Source organism: Perognathus longimembris, chromosome 3 (genome assembly GCF_023159225.1).
Source record: "Perognathus longimembris pacificus isolate PPM17 chromosome 3, ASM2315922v1, whole genome shotgun sequence".
Classification (NCBI taxonomy): Eukaryota; Metazoa; Chordata; class Mammalia; order Rodentia; family Heteromyidae; genus Perognathus; species Perognathus longimembris.
The window spans coordinates 91,712,066-91,726,011 of record NC_063163.1 but is presented as its reverse complement, the minus strand read 5'-3'; the positions used below and the strand labels follow the sequence as shown (position 1 = coordinate 91,726,011).

Below are 13,946 nucleotides of genomic sequence, written 5' to 3'. Positions count from 1 at the left end.
CAACCATAAGACTGTGTAACTTGTGGATGCTTTTACAAACTGTCAATATTGCTAGGCTAGAGTAGCAGAAAAAAAAAGAAAGTTGCTGAGTCTGTTTCAAGTTATTGAATACTCTCAAACATGCCAGTTTTTTTTTTCTGGTTTTCTTCAAATCTGAACTCATGGCTTACCAATTGCTAGGCAGAGCCATTCCTCCAGCCCTGTTTTTAACTGATTATTTTACAAATAGGATCTGGCTTCTCACCCATGGGCATGCCTGAGTCTCAAACTTCTTACTTTTAGGCCTCCCTTTGTGGATGAGACCATAAATGGATGCTACTGTATTTATCCAGCGTCTCTCTGTGGAGTCTCTTGGAATTTTTCTGCCCAGACTGTCCTGAAACCACAGTCTTCTCAATTGTAGCCTCCCATGTAGGTTGAGGAAGACAGGTGTGCACCACTGTACCCAGCTGTGAGGTGAGAAGGGGTCTCACAAACTTTTCTTCCCTGGCTAGCCTCAAGCCTAAATCCTCCTCTTCTCAGCCTCCTAAGTAGATAGGACTACAGACATGAGTCACTGGTACACAGCACCACCAACATTTTTAGTAATCAAATGTATGCCACGAATATCTAGTGGTTAAGGGATCACTACTATAAGGAACAATCTGCAAATGTTCAAAATAATGTCAAATGATAGTTCAGAATTTACCTGTATGATAAGGTTTCATTTCCTAGCCACATTACTACATATACCAGCACCAAAACTACATTCAACAGTTTTCTCTCCAATCTAAAATTTTTCTGTAGCTCAGCCCAATATGCTCAGCATTTCAGCATTTCACTATATACCCTAAGAATGGCTGGTTTAAAACTAGGAGTTTACATGCATAGGAAAGCAAGGCTGGCACTGCACCAAGGAAATGGCAAACATATTAAGAGTGTAGCAGGAAACCTACAGAGAAAGAACATTCTGGAAGTAAAGAAGGTACAAAGGTGGAGACAGGTAAAAGTGGAGAACTGCTATCCACCTGTGTGTCTTTTCCTCTTGCTTACACAATCATGTGTAATTTTGCAAGAAAATATGAGTGGCTAAAAACACCTAGTCCAGCCTTCAACACCACCAGGTAGATTAAATCCAGTGGCTTAGAGAAGAACAAATTGAAAGCCAGCTCAGAGGAAGACAAAGAAAACAAAATGAGAAAGCATAGAGCTTCTCCCTTCGCTTATGGGCCCCACAGGAACAGTTCCGTGACAACGCGATGACTACGTGGCCAAGACTTCACTGTTCACTCAGGAGCTCACTCCCAATCTGCTAGATAAGTCACCCATGAGACTCCATGGAATGTGTTAAAGTACAGTCCTCTGCTGGAAAAAGAAGTTAGAGAAGGGAAAAGATGGTGTCCACCGACCAGCCAAATATGTTTTCATCAAAGATCTGGATGCAAGATGACCTTGAGGATGAGTAGGACTGCCTAAGCCAGGGAAGGAATCTCGAGAGAGAGGAGAGGTAAAATGCTGGGAGGGGGGGTGGGCGGAGAAAGTCTACAAAACAACAAGGGGAGAATTTAGTTGGAAAAAAAATAGAATTATGAAACATCTCATTAATCTTTCCAAAATTCCATAAGCAGAATAAAAAAATCAATTAAAACAAATAATGGCACTTTTAGACTTATCTTAATATTAACATGTCAGGATACCAGCTCATTTCTACACAATATTTTTCCCTATTATACCTAGACAGTTTTAAATTTCTCATAATGAACGAATTATCCCATTTATAATGAAACATGCTGGAAGAGCTCACTATGTATTGTTATGTTCTAGGTATATAATCTACAGTCTCAACTCAAGTAAACATACTAAAATATACATTATTACCCACTTATATGCGTATCCTCTTACCTCAGGTTCCTTGGGATTTGTGTAAAGCTGTTTAAAGAAAAATAAAAAGCATTTAAATTCTGACACTTATTAGATTTCTCCTCATGGAATTTGCTTTCCCTGTAGAAAGTTCAATTTGTGCTCCATTAATTGAGTGCTGTATTGACGTAGTACAAGCTAGAGATAGGATGAGCTGTTATTTTGTTACTCTCTTGCGAGAAATTCCTTGTGAGAAATTTAAGGTATTTATCAGGTGCTGGAAGCTCAAAGCTATAATCCTAGCTACTCAGGAAGCTGAGATCTGAGGATTGAGGCTCAAAGCCAACTCACAGGCAGACAAATTTGAGACTCTTATCTACAAATAATCAGCCAAAAGCCAAAAGTGAAGGCATGGTTCAAGTGGTAAAGCTCCAGTACTGAGGGGAAAAGCCAAGTGAGAGGCCCTGAGTTCAAGGCCCAGTATCAATACAAACAGAGAGAAAACGAATAACAATGAATTCATGCTCTGTATATAATGTGAGGTAGTAAAAAAACAATAGTTAGAAGCTAGAAAGATGGCTCAGTGGTAGACTGCTTGCCTAGCATGCATGACGCCCTGGGTTCGATTCCGCAATACCACATAAACAGAAAAAGTGACACTGTGGCTCAAGTGGTAGAGTGCTAGCCTTGAGCAAAAGAGGCTCAGAGACAATGCCCAGGCCCTGAGTTCAAGCCCCAGGACTGGCAAAAAAAAAATAGTAATAACATAGGATAGGAAGAAATACAAGATGCTTGTATATGACTGAGTTATAAAGTCTAAATAACCTATTATGGTTCACTTTTTTTTTTTTTACAAAGAGAGTGTGAGGAAAGGAATAACACTGTCCATAAACAAATGTACTCCTGTAATCCTAGCTACTCAGGAGGCTGTGGTCTAAGGATCACAGTTCGAAGCCAGCCCAGGCAGGGAAGTCCATGAGACTCTTGTGTCCAATTAACCACCAGAAAACCAGAAGTGGTGCTGTGGCTCAAAGTAGTAGAGCACTAGCCTTGGGCAAGAGCTCAGCTCAGGGGCAGTGCCAGGCTATGAATTCAAGACCCTCCTTTAATATTTAATAAAAGTGCTTACAGCTCCAGAAAGGAAGGGAGGGAGGGAGGGAGGGAGGGAGGGAGGGAGGGAGAGAGGGAGGGAGGGAAGAAGAGAAAGAGAAAAAAAAGAGAGAAAGGAAAGGAAGGTACTCTTTACCTGACTTAACGTAATTGTAAGCCTTCTATACATCACCTTTATAATAACAACGAAAGAAAGTTTTTTAAAAAGGCTTTGAATCAGCAAAGTAAAAACACTAAAACCATAAGAACTGGTAGTAAGGTAGACAGCATATCTTATATATACATTACCATGTATTATACTAAAGAAAGATATCATTTGTGATATCTTACTAAGGTTTCATATAGATCTTTGATTTTACATTCCCAAACATGACAAGACAGACAGGGAAGGCCAGCAGGCAGGGGGAGGCAGCTGCGGGGTAGAGAAGAGGCTTACCTCCAGTGCATACTTACTGTGAGCACAGCCATGTGCAGCTTCAAGAGAAAAGAAAACCATTGTTACTGTGTGCTAACACCCATGTGGCTGTTATTCTCAATGAAGGCTTATCCAACTACTATTTCAGAGGACTTTCAAATATTTGGGGAAGCTGGAAATGTGGCTTAGTTGTGGAGTGCTTGCCTAGCATGCATGGAGCCCTGGGTTTGATTCCTCAGTACCACATAAATAGAAAAGGCCAAAAGTGGTGCTGTGGCTTGAGTGGTAGAGTGCTAGCCTTGAACAAAAGAAGCTCAGGGACAGTGCCCAGGGCCTGAGTTCAAGCCCCAGGACTGGCAAAATATATATATTTTTATATATGAGACATTTAACTGTATTTTTTTGTCTTTTCTTTTTTGGTACTGGGGATCGAACCTAGGATGTTGCACTTGCTAGGCAAGCGCTTTGCCACTGAGCTACATCCCAGCCCTATATGAGGCAATTAAATAATGCCTCTTATCTACATTGTATTCTGCTGGTGTAGATACAAAAAAGAAGAGGGATACAAAGAAGTTATATTCTAATCTGGGAGGCAAAATAGGTAATTCATTATTGCTCAAAATTAAATATAACTTAGAATCTTTTTTAAATGCTCCTTTTGAAATTAATAAAGTAAAAAATCTAAAATTCCTGCTGTCTTATAAAAACTCTTTCCTCTGTATATATATATATATATATATATATAACTATAAAGATTCTCTCAGATTTTAAGAATAACAGAATACATAAATACAGATGGAGACATAATCAAAATAAATTTAAAACCTAGAATACAAATCAGAACATATCATAGGGCAGGATTAAAACTCTGGTGACACTATGTGGACACTTTTGTTACTACAGGTCACTGATTTGATGACAGTGAAACTTTATTATTTAATAGTTTATTCAAAAATTCAAAAAGAATATGAAGACAAAGAAGAGAAATATGTCAAAGATGACAAAGATGAAGTGAAGGAGGAGAAAGAGGGGGAGGAGGAAGAGGAGGTTGAAGAGGACATGTCCCCTGATGATAGGAGGAAAAAAAATGAGTCCAGCAGAGAAGTGAATGTTAAGCAGGAAACAACACAGATAAGATAACCATTATAAAGAAACAGCTGACTGTTCTTTAACAGAAGGATAGTCTAGGCTGAAGAAGTCAGGAAGAAGCTCCCTGGAGAAGTAAATCATATTGACGAGGAGACTGGAAAGATAAATTAGAGTAAGGTAGGCAATGTGTATGGCTATGTGCAAAGTCAAGAGGAATTTGGCATGTTCTAGAATCTTTTTATGTGGCTTGAAGGTGGGGTGAGAGCAATGCTCTGGAAAGATACACAGACACCCTTCATCCCTGCAGATCATGTTGCAGATCATGTTGCTTCATTTGGAAGCAACTCAGACTAGGTGCTAACCTTTAGTTGCTGGGTTTTGGAGCAGTCTGGGAAGATCTGAGAAGAGACATTGGTGAGGTGAGTGTGAGAATGGTGGGTATTCCAAACAGCAGGATTTTTAGGGCTTCAAAAGAGCAGCTGTTTCTTTTTTTTTAAGGAGCTGTTTGCCATAAATACAGAAGTACCACCATATTGTACGAGTAGGTACAGCTGGACTGGCACATAACCACGAATCACAGATCTTCCACCATGAGCAATCCCTGCATCAGAGTTGAATAAGTCATATTCAACTGCCCAGGGAGGAGAGGGAACAAATGATGCCTTAAAGAAACAGCCAGTGGGGAGAATAGAAAGGCACAGGCAGGGGCGAGGAGGAAGGCAAGGATGGAAATTTCATTCATATTCATCTTATCTCGTCAACTGAGATTAGATCCTCCACACTCTTCTTAACTGTCCAGGGAAGCAGGAAAGATCAGATGCATTTAAAATTTAATCTGTGCTTTAAAAAACTTGGAGCTATAACAGTAACTGTTTTGAGAGAGCAGGTTCTACACAGTTACCGAAATAATCAAGATCAATAAAAATGGATTCTTCAAGCTTGTTCCTTTTCATATCTACAAACAGAATCTCCCATTTTGAACATGTTCAATGTGCCAAATGCCAGATTCTTGTCTCCCCTGTCCCACATCCTGTGGAGCTTTTCCAGTGCCTTCAGAGGAAATTCTGTGGTCAAAAAGATATGAGTATGTGTAAGAAGAAAGGGGGTTTACCTTCTCTAATTGGTATAAAGGAGGTTTCAGTGGGACAAGGTAAAGGAAACTCTTTTTTTTTTTTTTGCCAGTCCTGGGCCTTGAACTCAGGGCCTGAGCACTGTCCCTGGCTTCTTTTTTGCTCAAGATTAGCACTCTGCCACTTGAGCCACAGCGTCACTTCCGGCCGTTTTCTATATATGTGATGCTGAGGAATTGAACCCAGAGCTTCATGTATATGAGGTGAGCACTCTTGCCACTAGGCCATATTCCCAGCCCTAAAGGAAACTCTTTGTGAATGAAAATGGAGACACTGGTTCACCTAGAACACAAAAAACTAATCTCTTTCGTTAAAGGATAAGGGATGCGTCTTACAAATCATAAAAAATTCTTACGTATTTCTTTTCCAAAGCATCAAAACAACCTTGAATCCTGCCAAAAATAAATAAGTAAATGAATAAAATGCATACATACATACATACATACATACACACATACATGTCAGTTTGGACCACATACCAAGGCAAAAAAAAAAAAAGGTCAAAATACAAGATGAGTTTACATCTTTTGTTTCAAGTATATTACACAGTTTTGCCTCTGTCTGTGTGTGTGTGTGTGTGTGTGTGTGTGTGTGTGTGTGTGTGTATACACTGGGCCTTGAACTCAGAGCCTGAGCACTGTCCCTTAGCTTTTTAACTGAAAGTTGGTGCTCTACCACTTGAGCCACAGTTCGACTTCGAGAATTTTGTTGGTTAATTGGAGCAAAGAGTCTCATGGATTTTCCTGCCCGGCTGGCTTGAAACTGTGATCCTCAGATCTCAGTCTCCTGAGTTTCTAGAAGTACAGGTATGAACCAGTGGCACTTGACTTATAATTCTATTTTAGAACTCTCAGTGATTTTATTTTATTTTTTTAATTTTAATTTTTGTCTGTTGTGGGGCTTGAACTCAGGGGCTGGGCACTATCTCTGAGCCTCTTGATGCTCAAGGCTAGTGATCTACCAACTGAGCAGTTTTTTTTCGGGGGGGGGGCTGTTTTTTGTTGCTGTTGTTTTTGTCTGTCATGGGGCTTGAACTTTGGGCCTGGGTGCTGTGTCTGAGCTCTTCAGCTAAAGGCTCTCTACCACTTGAGCCACAACGCCACTTCAAGCTTTTTGGTAGTTAATTGGAGATAAGAGTCTCCTAGGCTGGTTTTAAACTGCCATCCTCAGATATCAGCCTATTGAGTAGCTAGGATTACAGGTGTGAGCCATTAGCACCCAGATCAGCAATTTAAATGTATTCACAGAACTTTATAAATAATAGGCAGGCAATTTTGAGCTAGAGAGCCACATCTGTTTTGTTTTTGTTTTTGGCTATCAAAATGTTTAGTTCACTGACATGCAGATGAATAACTAATTTTTCTTTTAAAATCGAAACTAAAAAATTGAATCTTAAAATAATACTGAGAGCTATAATGTTGTAGGAAATTATTTTTTAGAAAGATAATAAGGGGAAATGCCTTTAAATAAATGATCTCACAAAATAAAAGTCTTACAGCAATTTCAGCCCTGCTAAAAAAGTATCTGACTTTCATGGAACTTAAGTTATTTTTGTGTGTGTGTGGAGTTTGAATTACTTACCATTTGATAATATGCAGTGACCCGGGACATTTCTTGTCTTCTCGAAGAATTTTTAAATTTAGGTCTGCAAAAATAGAAGTAATCTAATTTTATCTAAATGACTGCTGTGTTGACAATGCCCATACCAAATAGAACATTTCCTTTAATTATTTTATTTACATAATTTATTTAAGTTTTGTGGCTTCTAGAAATGTTTTGAATCCTTATGTACCTACATTTTAAAGTCCCATGTTGATAATTATCATTGTCTTGACAGTTTAGCATCTCCCCTTTCACAAAGCAGCAGAATCAATTTCTGTTATGCTTTGTTTCCAGTAAAGACTACCATTTCTGAACCACTAAAAATACAAACTTCAATCTCCTTTCTCTATTTCTTTTCTTTTTCTTTTTGCTTATGTGGTACTGAGGATTTGAACCCAGGGCCTTATGCATGTTAGACCTTACCACTAAGCCAGAATCCCATCCTGGTGTTTCTTTATCAATTAGAAATTTTTCCATGAATTTATTTTATTTTTTTTTTTTATTTTTTTTTATTTTTTATTTTATTATTTTTTTTTTTTTGGCCAGTCCTGGGCCTTGGGCTCAGGGCCCGAGCACCGTCCCTGGCTTCTTCCCGCTCAAGGCTAGCACTCTGCCACTTGAGCCACAGCGCCGCTTCTGGCCGTTTTCTGTATATGTGGTGCTGGGGAATCGAACCTAGGGCCTCGTGTATCCGAGGCAGGCATTCTTGCCACTAGGCTATATCCCCAGCCCTTATTTTTATTTTTGGTGCAGTCCCAGGGCTTGAACTCAAGGCCTGGGTGCTGTCTCTGAGCTTCTTTTGCTTAAGGCTAATGCTCTACCACTTGAGCCACATGATCACTTCCAGCTTTTTTTTTTTTTTTGGTAGTTTATTGGAAATAAGAGTCTCATGAACTTTCCTTCCCGGCTGGCTTCCTACCGTGATCCTCAGATCTCAGCCTCCTGAGTAGCTAGGATTACAGATGGAAGCCACCGGTACCCACCTCCATGGATTATTTTCAAGTACAGATTTCCATCCAAAATTCAATTCAGTTCTACAACTTGGGGATAAAAGGAAGATGACTATGAAACCAATCATTGATTTACAATGGATTTTGCATGAATCTTGCCTAGCCATATTATTTCCTTTTGCTAAAGTTGATACCACCTGGTCTTCTACCAAGGGATATGCACATTTTCCCACCGAGGCTTAATATTAAGAGACTGTCTGAAAGAAAGTGACACAAAAGTGATGTGTTACTTTAAGTGCAGACATTGGGAGGGAGACATTAACTTCCACTATAGCCATCACAAAAATAAAACCATAAGGAATGATTTTACCCCCAAGCCTGGATGGTGATCTATCTACAATATGCAATTAATTCCCCCAAACATGTCTTTTATGATTCTATTTTCCAACCAAAAGAAAACTACAACTATATGTCATATATAAATATATTCATAAATCATAAGTGTGTGTTGGCTGATAGGGGCAAGGGCTAAAAGGTAGGGAAATTATATCTCTATAATACTTAATGTGTGTGCATGAAAATAGAACCAGGAAACTTGAGGTGAGTGGGTAGGAGATAGTTGGGGGGAAGAATGAAAGGAGTGACTCTGATCAAGATGCATCGTACACATAAATGGACATGTTAAATTGAAAATACATTCACAATTATAGATTTGTATCCCACAGACCAATAGAGGTTATAATTAATACAAATGAGGTTGCTGTGATTTCATGTGTCATGCTTCTGCTTTTATAGCACAAATATATTTCATTGATGCTCAATGAAAATCAAATATTGCTTAAGAAAATTACATTGGAATGAGGCCAAGGTAATCACTAAATACAAATGTGAGAAATTCAATGTTAGATTTTGAAAAATAGGAACTTGAAACTTGTGGCTAGTTACATGATTTATTTTCCAAATGACATTTCCATTCTGATAACAAGTCAACAGATTTACATCCTGCCCTTTTAAGCAAATTTGTTTCAATTTTGAAAAACTGAGGGGCTGGGGATCTGGCTCAGCGGAAGAGCACCCGCCTGGCGAGCGCAAGGCCCAGGGTTCAGTCCCCGCTTCCGGAAAAAAATCACAAAACTATAAAAGACAAAAAAAAAAACAAAAAAAAACAACAGAAAACAAGGTAACGGTGGGGCTGGGAATATGGCCTAGTGGTAAGAGTGCTTGCCTCGTATACATGAAGCCCTAGTTCGATTCCTCAGCACCACATATATAGAAAATGGCCAGAAGTGGTGCTGTGGCTCAATTGGCAGAGTGCTAGCCTTGAGCAAAAAGAAGCCAGGGACAGTGCTCAGGCCGAGTCCAAGGCCCAGGATTGCCAAAAAAAAACAACCAAAACTGAAGAGTCTCAGGCACATTTTCCTTCATATAAAGAGAAGAAAGAAGCCAGAAATGGCCTATAACATACATAGGACAATAAGAAGGTACCTTTAAAGGCACAAGAAACAAAAGAAGCAAAAGTAAGCCTGGCAATTGAGAAAAGGATAGAACTGATAGAATAATAATTGCCTAAATGTCTGTACTGCACACCTAGCCTCATACATACTTATCTGTGTGTATGTTAATAGGGAGGATGAGTTTCTCACCTGGTTCCTTTGAAGTTCTTCAATGTTAAAGAATACCTCAAGGAACAAATTTAGTTGAGGCACAAAATAGTGTGACTCTTCAGCATTCATACAGGTTCTGTCCTGGGCTTTTACAGGGACAGCTCAGAATTGCCAAGCCTTTCCCTTCTGATTGCTGTTTTCATTTGCTATCTAGCCATCTAACCATTGTTCCTACAAGTACAAGTACTATACATAGTGAAACTAAAATGGGAAACTGAATAGCCAATTAAATGTTGGAAAACAAGCTCATGGGTTGGAATTAGCAGTCTGTAAGAAATATCAGTTTACTCCAGTTAAGTAGAGGGGAAGGTTACAATAGCCACTATGACCATTTCATTAAACGTTACCATCCACATGGCGTTCTCCATAAGAACTCTCTGGAAACAGGCCCCTTAGATAGGTTATACAGGAGATTGAAGTAGCAAAGAGTTTCTTCACCATTATCAATGACTGTTGCTCATTAGTGATTTGGGTTGGGAAAACCGTTTCCTGAAGGGAGAAAACAAACAAAGGTGAAAAGCCTTAGTATTCTAATACATTCACACCATTACCACAGATAGGAGGGAAAGCATTGTCAAGACTTCAAATATGATATACTTATAGGTAATTGGAAGGATAACGGGGATTGGGATGTTGCATTAAATTAGGTCTTTACAGTCAAGGCAGAGCAGAAAGGCAGAGACAATTACCCAAGTAATTCAAGACTTAAAAACAATTTATTTTACAATGACCCATAGATGTGAGGCAAGCCTGAAGTTTTATCATACAATATCCTTCCGCTGCCCCCTCCCTTCTACAACTCTGTTCTCCCCAAAGTCACCATGTCCACCCTGGTTTCTTCCTCATGAATACAGAGCTGCTTGTCTGCCCGTGGGCTCTCTTACCTGTTCCCTCCTACTTTCCACACACTTCTATTTTGTTTTGTGTTGCTGTATTGGCAAAGCTTCCTACCACTGAGCTCCATCTACCTCAGCTCCATAACTCCACCTATCCCCATACACCTAGCCCAGTCTCTCTTTTGTAGAGGACGTGGGGGGAGTTCCTGGGGCTTGAACTCAGGACCTCGGCAATGTCCCTTAGCTTTTTCACTCAAGGCTAGCACTCTACCATTTGAGCCACACCTCCACCTCCAACTTTTTGCTAGTTCATTGAAGCTAGGAAGCTCACAAACTCTTCTTCCCAGGCTGGCTTTAAACTGGGATCCTCAGATCTCAAGTCTCCTGAATAGCTGGGATTAAAGGCGTGAGCCACCATAGCCGGGCTATTTTTCTGTTTCATAGCTCTCTTTTTCAATGAGTTCATCTATTCCCCAGATTCAGCTACAGACTATACAGAGGACTTCAAGTCCCTACTTCTGCTCTGAGCCCCACTTCAACATTGCTAATTTCTGAACATCAGCTCTAGACCACTTTATAGATCCCATAATTTCAGTTCATCCCCACCACTCCTGGCTAAAAGGATCCCAAATTTCATTCTGGACCAAGTGAATCAACACCGACTCATGTCATCCATGTAGACGCAGCTTCATCATCGGCCTCCCTCTGTCTGTCACACTCTGTTCTCCCAAAGACTCTCAGACCTGCTTTCTTCTGTCCCTTCACTGCTGTTGCCTGGGCTTAGGACATTCCCAAGCTCCCCTCATCACTGCAGTAGCCCCTGGGCCCAGGCAACATTTTTCACTCAGTCTGTCTTCCATACTAGCATGAATGAACTTGAACTAGAATGAACTTGAACAAATATGAATCTTACCACGGCACTATCAAAGTACATACAGCAACGAGTTCAAGTACCCTATTCTGGCATTTGGAACTGACAAAATCTAGTCCCTGTTGTCTCATCTCCTATGTTTCCTAAATGATATAAATTAGAATGTCCATAACAACATTATCATAATAGCTCCAAATTAGAAACTACCCAATGCTTCTCAACAGAATAGATGAAGAAATTATGGTATATTTCCCCACAGGAGTACTAGGTAACAATGAGAATGAATGATTGCAATTACATTTAACAATATAGATGACTCTCATATCAAATACTAAGCAGAACAAACAAGACATGAATGAAAAGTATCCTATCATTTCTTTTATATAGAATACAAAAGCAAGATACTAATCTGGGCTGTTAGAAGTCAGGATGGTGCTTTTTCTTTCTCACTTAGGAAACAGAATAGTGACTAGGGAACACGAGAGGACTTGTTGATTTTTTTTCCTATTTCTTTTTTTTTTATAGTGAAACCATAAGAAAGTTTATCAAGAGAAACCACTTTTTTTTCTTCTTTTTTTTCCAGTCCTGGGGCTTGGACTCAGGGCCTGAGCACTGTCCCTGGCTCCTTTTTTTCTCAAGGCTAGCACTCTGCCACTTGAGCCACAGCACCACTTCTGGCCATTTTTTTCTATATATGTAATCCTAAGGAATCGAACCTAGGGCTTCATGTATACGAGGCAAGCACTCTTGCCACTAGGCCATATTCCCAGCCCCAGAAAACACTTTTAATAGACTGAAAGTAGGTCATCTCTAAGTAGAGAATGACCAATTTTATCCTGTTTCTTGTTTGGCTTCTGGCTTACAAGAATGTTTGACCTGTAAGAATTAATTTAGTTATACATGTGCATGTATTTTATGAATAGATACTCGCAATGAAAATATGCTTTAAGTATTGACTAGTCAAATTAGTTTGGAAAATGTTGCTCCAAACAGTCCGCTTGACCAGAAATGTTCTTCTTTTCAGTTCTAAAATATGGACATCTTAATTAAAAAATATGTATATAGTTTTAGATTCTGCTTTAGGTTCTGAGATGTGGTAGTGAGCACAGTGGATAAAAATCTTCTCCCCCATGGAGCTTACATCAAATGCTCCATGGACTCAACGCTTTCCCGGTCTCTTCCAGGCAGAGATCACTTATCCTCTTCCAGGCACTCCTAGCACATGCTGCAAGGAAGACATCTCCCATAGTTGCCCCAATCTTTGAAGGGAAAATTGCAAGACTATTTATGAACTTACTACCTAGTTCAGTGTTTAGCACAGAGTCAATAAATATGTTTTCTAAACTACCAATAAGCATTTATTGACTGCCAATGTGTAACATATTGAAAAAGGAAAGAGATCAAAGTATCAGCCATCTAGGATATAAATCTCATTAGTTAAAAAAAATAGATAAGAGTAATGTAAATGGTACACAGAGAAAAAGAAAGAAGAGTTATATCAACAAGGTTTAGTAGAACATAATTTTTCCTTTTTATGATTTTAACTAATATGTAATAAATTACACATACATGTATATGTATATATATATACACAGTGTGACATTTCAATACATGTACATGTGTGTAACAATCAGCTTAGAATGAGTGATGGATCCATCATTTCAGACATATACCAGTTCTTTGTTTGGGGGTGGGGACAATCAAAATCCTCCATACTGTATATTCTAAACTAACCAATTATTGTCAGCCACACTTACTCTACTATGTAATAGAAGATGAGAAGTTTTTCAGAGTGCCAGGGACTCACTCCTGTAGTCCTAGCACTCAGGGGGCTGAGATTGGAGGATCAAAATTCAATGGTAGTCCAGCAGGAGGTGGAGGTGTTTAAAAAGAACCAGAAAGAAAATGTCAAAACCCAATAAATGAAACAACACACACACACACACACACACACACACACACACACACACACTTAGTCTGGGCAGAAAAATCTGTGAGATTCCATCTTCAAAATAATCAGCCAGCTGGGAATGTAGCCTACTGGTAGAGTGCTTGCCTAACATGCATGAAGCCCTGAGTTCTATTCCTCAGCACCACATAAACGGAAAAGGCCGGAAGTGGCACTGTGGCTCAAGAGACAGAGTGCTAGCCTTGAGCACAGAGAGGCTCAGGGACAGTGCCCAGGCCCTGAGTCCAAGCCCCAGGACCTGCAAAACAAAACAAAATAATCAGCCAAAGGCCAGACTAGAATCATGGCTTACATAGTACAGAGCCAGCCATGAGTAATCAAAGATGAATTCATGCCCTGAGTTCATGCCCTAATACTGCCAACAACAACAACAACAAAAAGAAGCAGAAGTCATTCCTCCTGGTCAGGCATGGTGGCAGATCCTATAATCCTGACACTCAGGGGACAGAGGCAGGAGGATGACAAACTTGA

General features: G+C 39.6%; 1 protein-coding gene across 1 annotated transcript in view; it reads right to left on the bottom strand.

Moving 5' to 3' along the window:
* Hormad2 (HORMA domain containing 2) overlaps positions 1-13,946 on the bottom strand; it is an 89,882-nt gene that overhangs the window by 56,687 nt on the left and 19,249 nt on the right. Inside the window, exons 3-7 of the mRNA XM_048340721.1 lie at positions 10,147-10,288; positions 7,165-7,228; positions 5,939-5,975; positions 3,403-3,423; positions 1,882-1,908 (exon numbers count right to left, since the gene is read on the bottom strand). Of these exons, the coding sequence (XP_048196678.1) occupies positions 1,882-1,908; positions 3,403-3,423; positions 5,939-5,975; positions 7,165-7,228; positions 10,147-10,288 (291 nt within the window). The remainder of the gene's footprint in view (positions 1-1,881; positions 1,909-3,402; positions 3,424-5,938; positions 5,976-7,164; positions 7,229-10,146; positions 10,289-13,946) is intronic.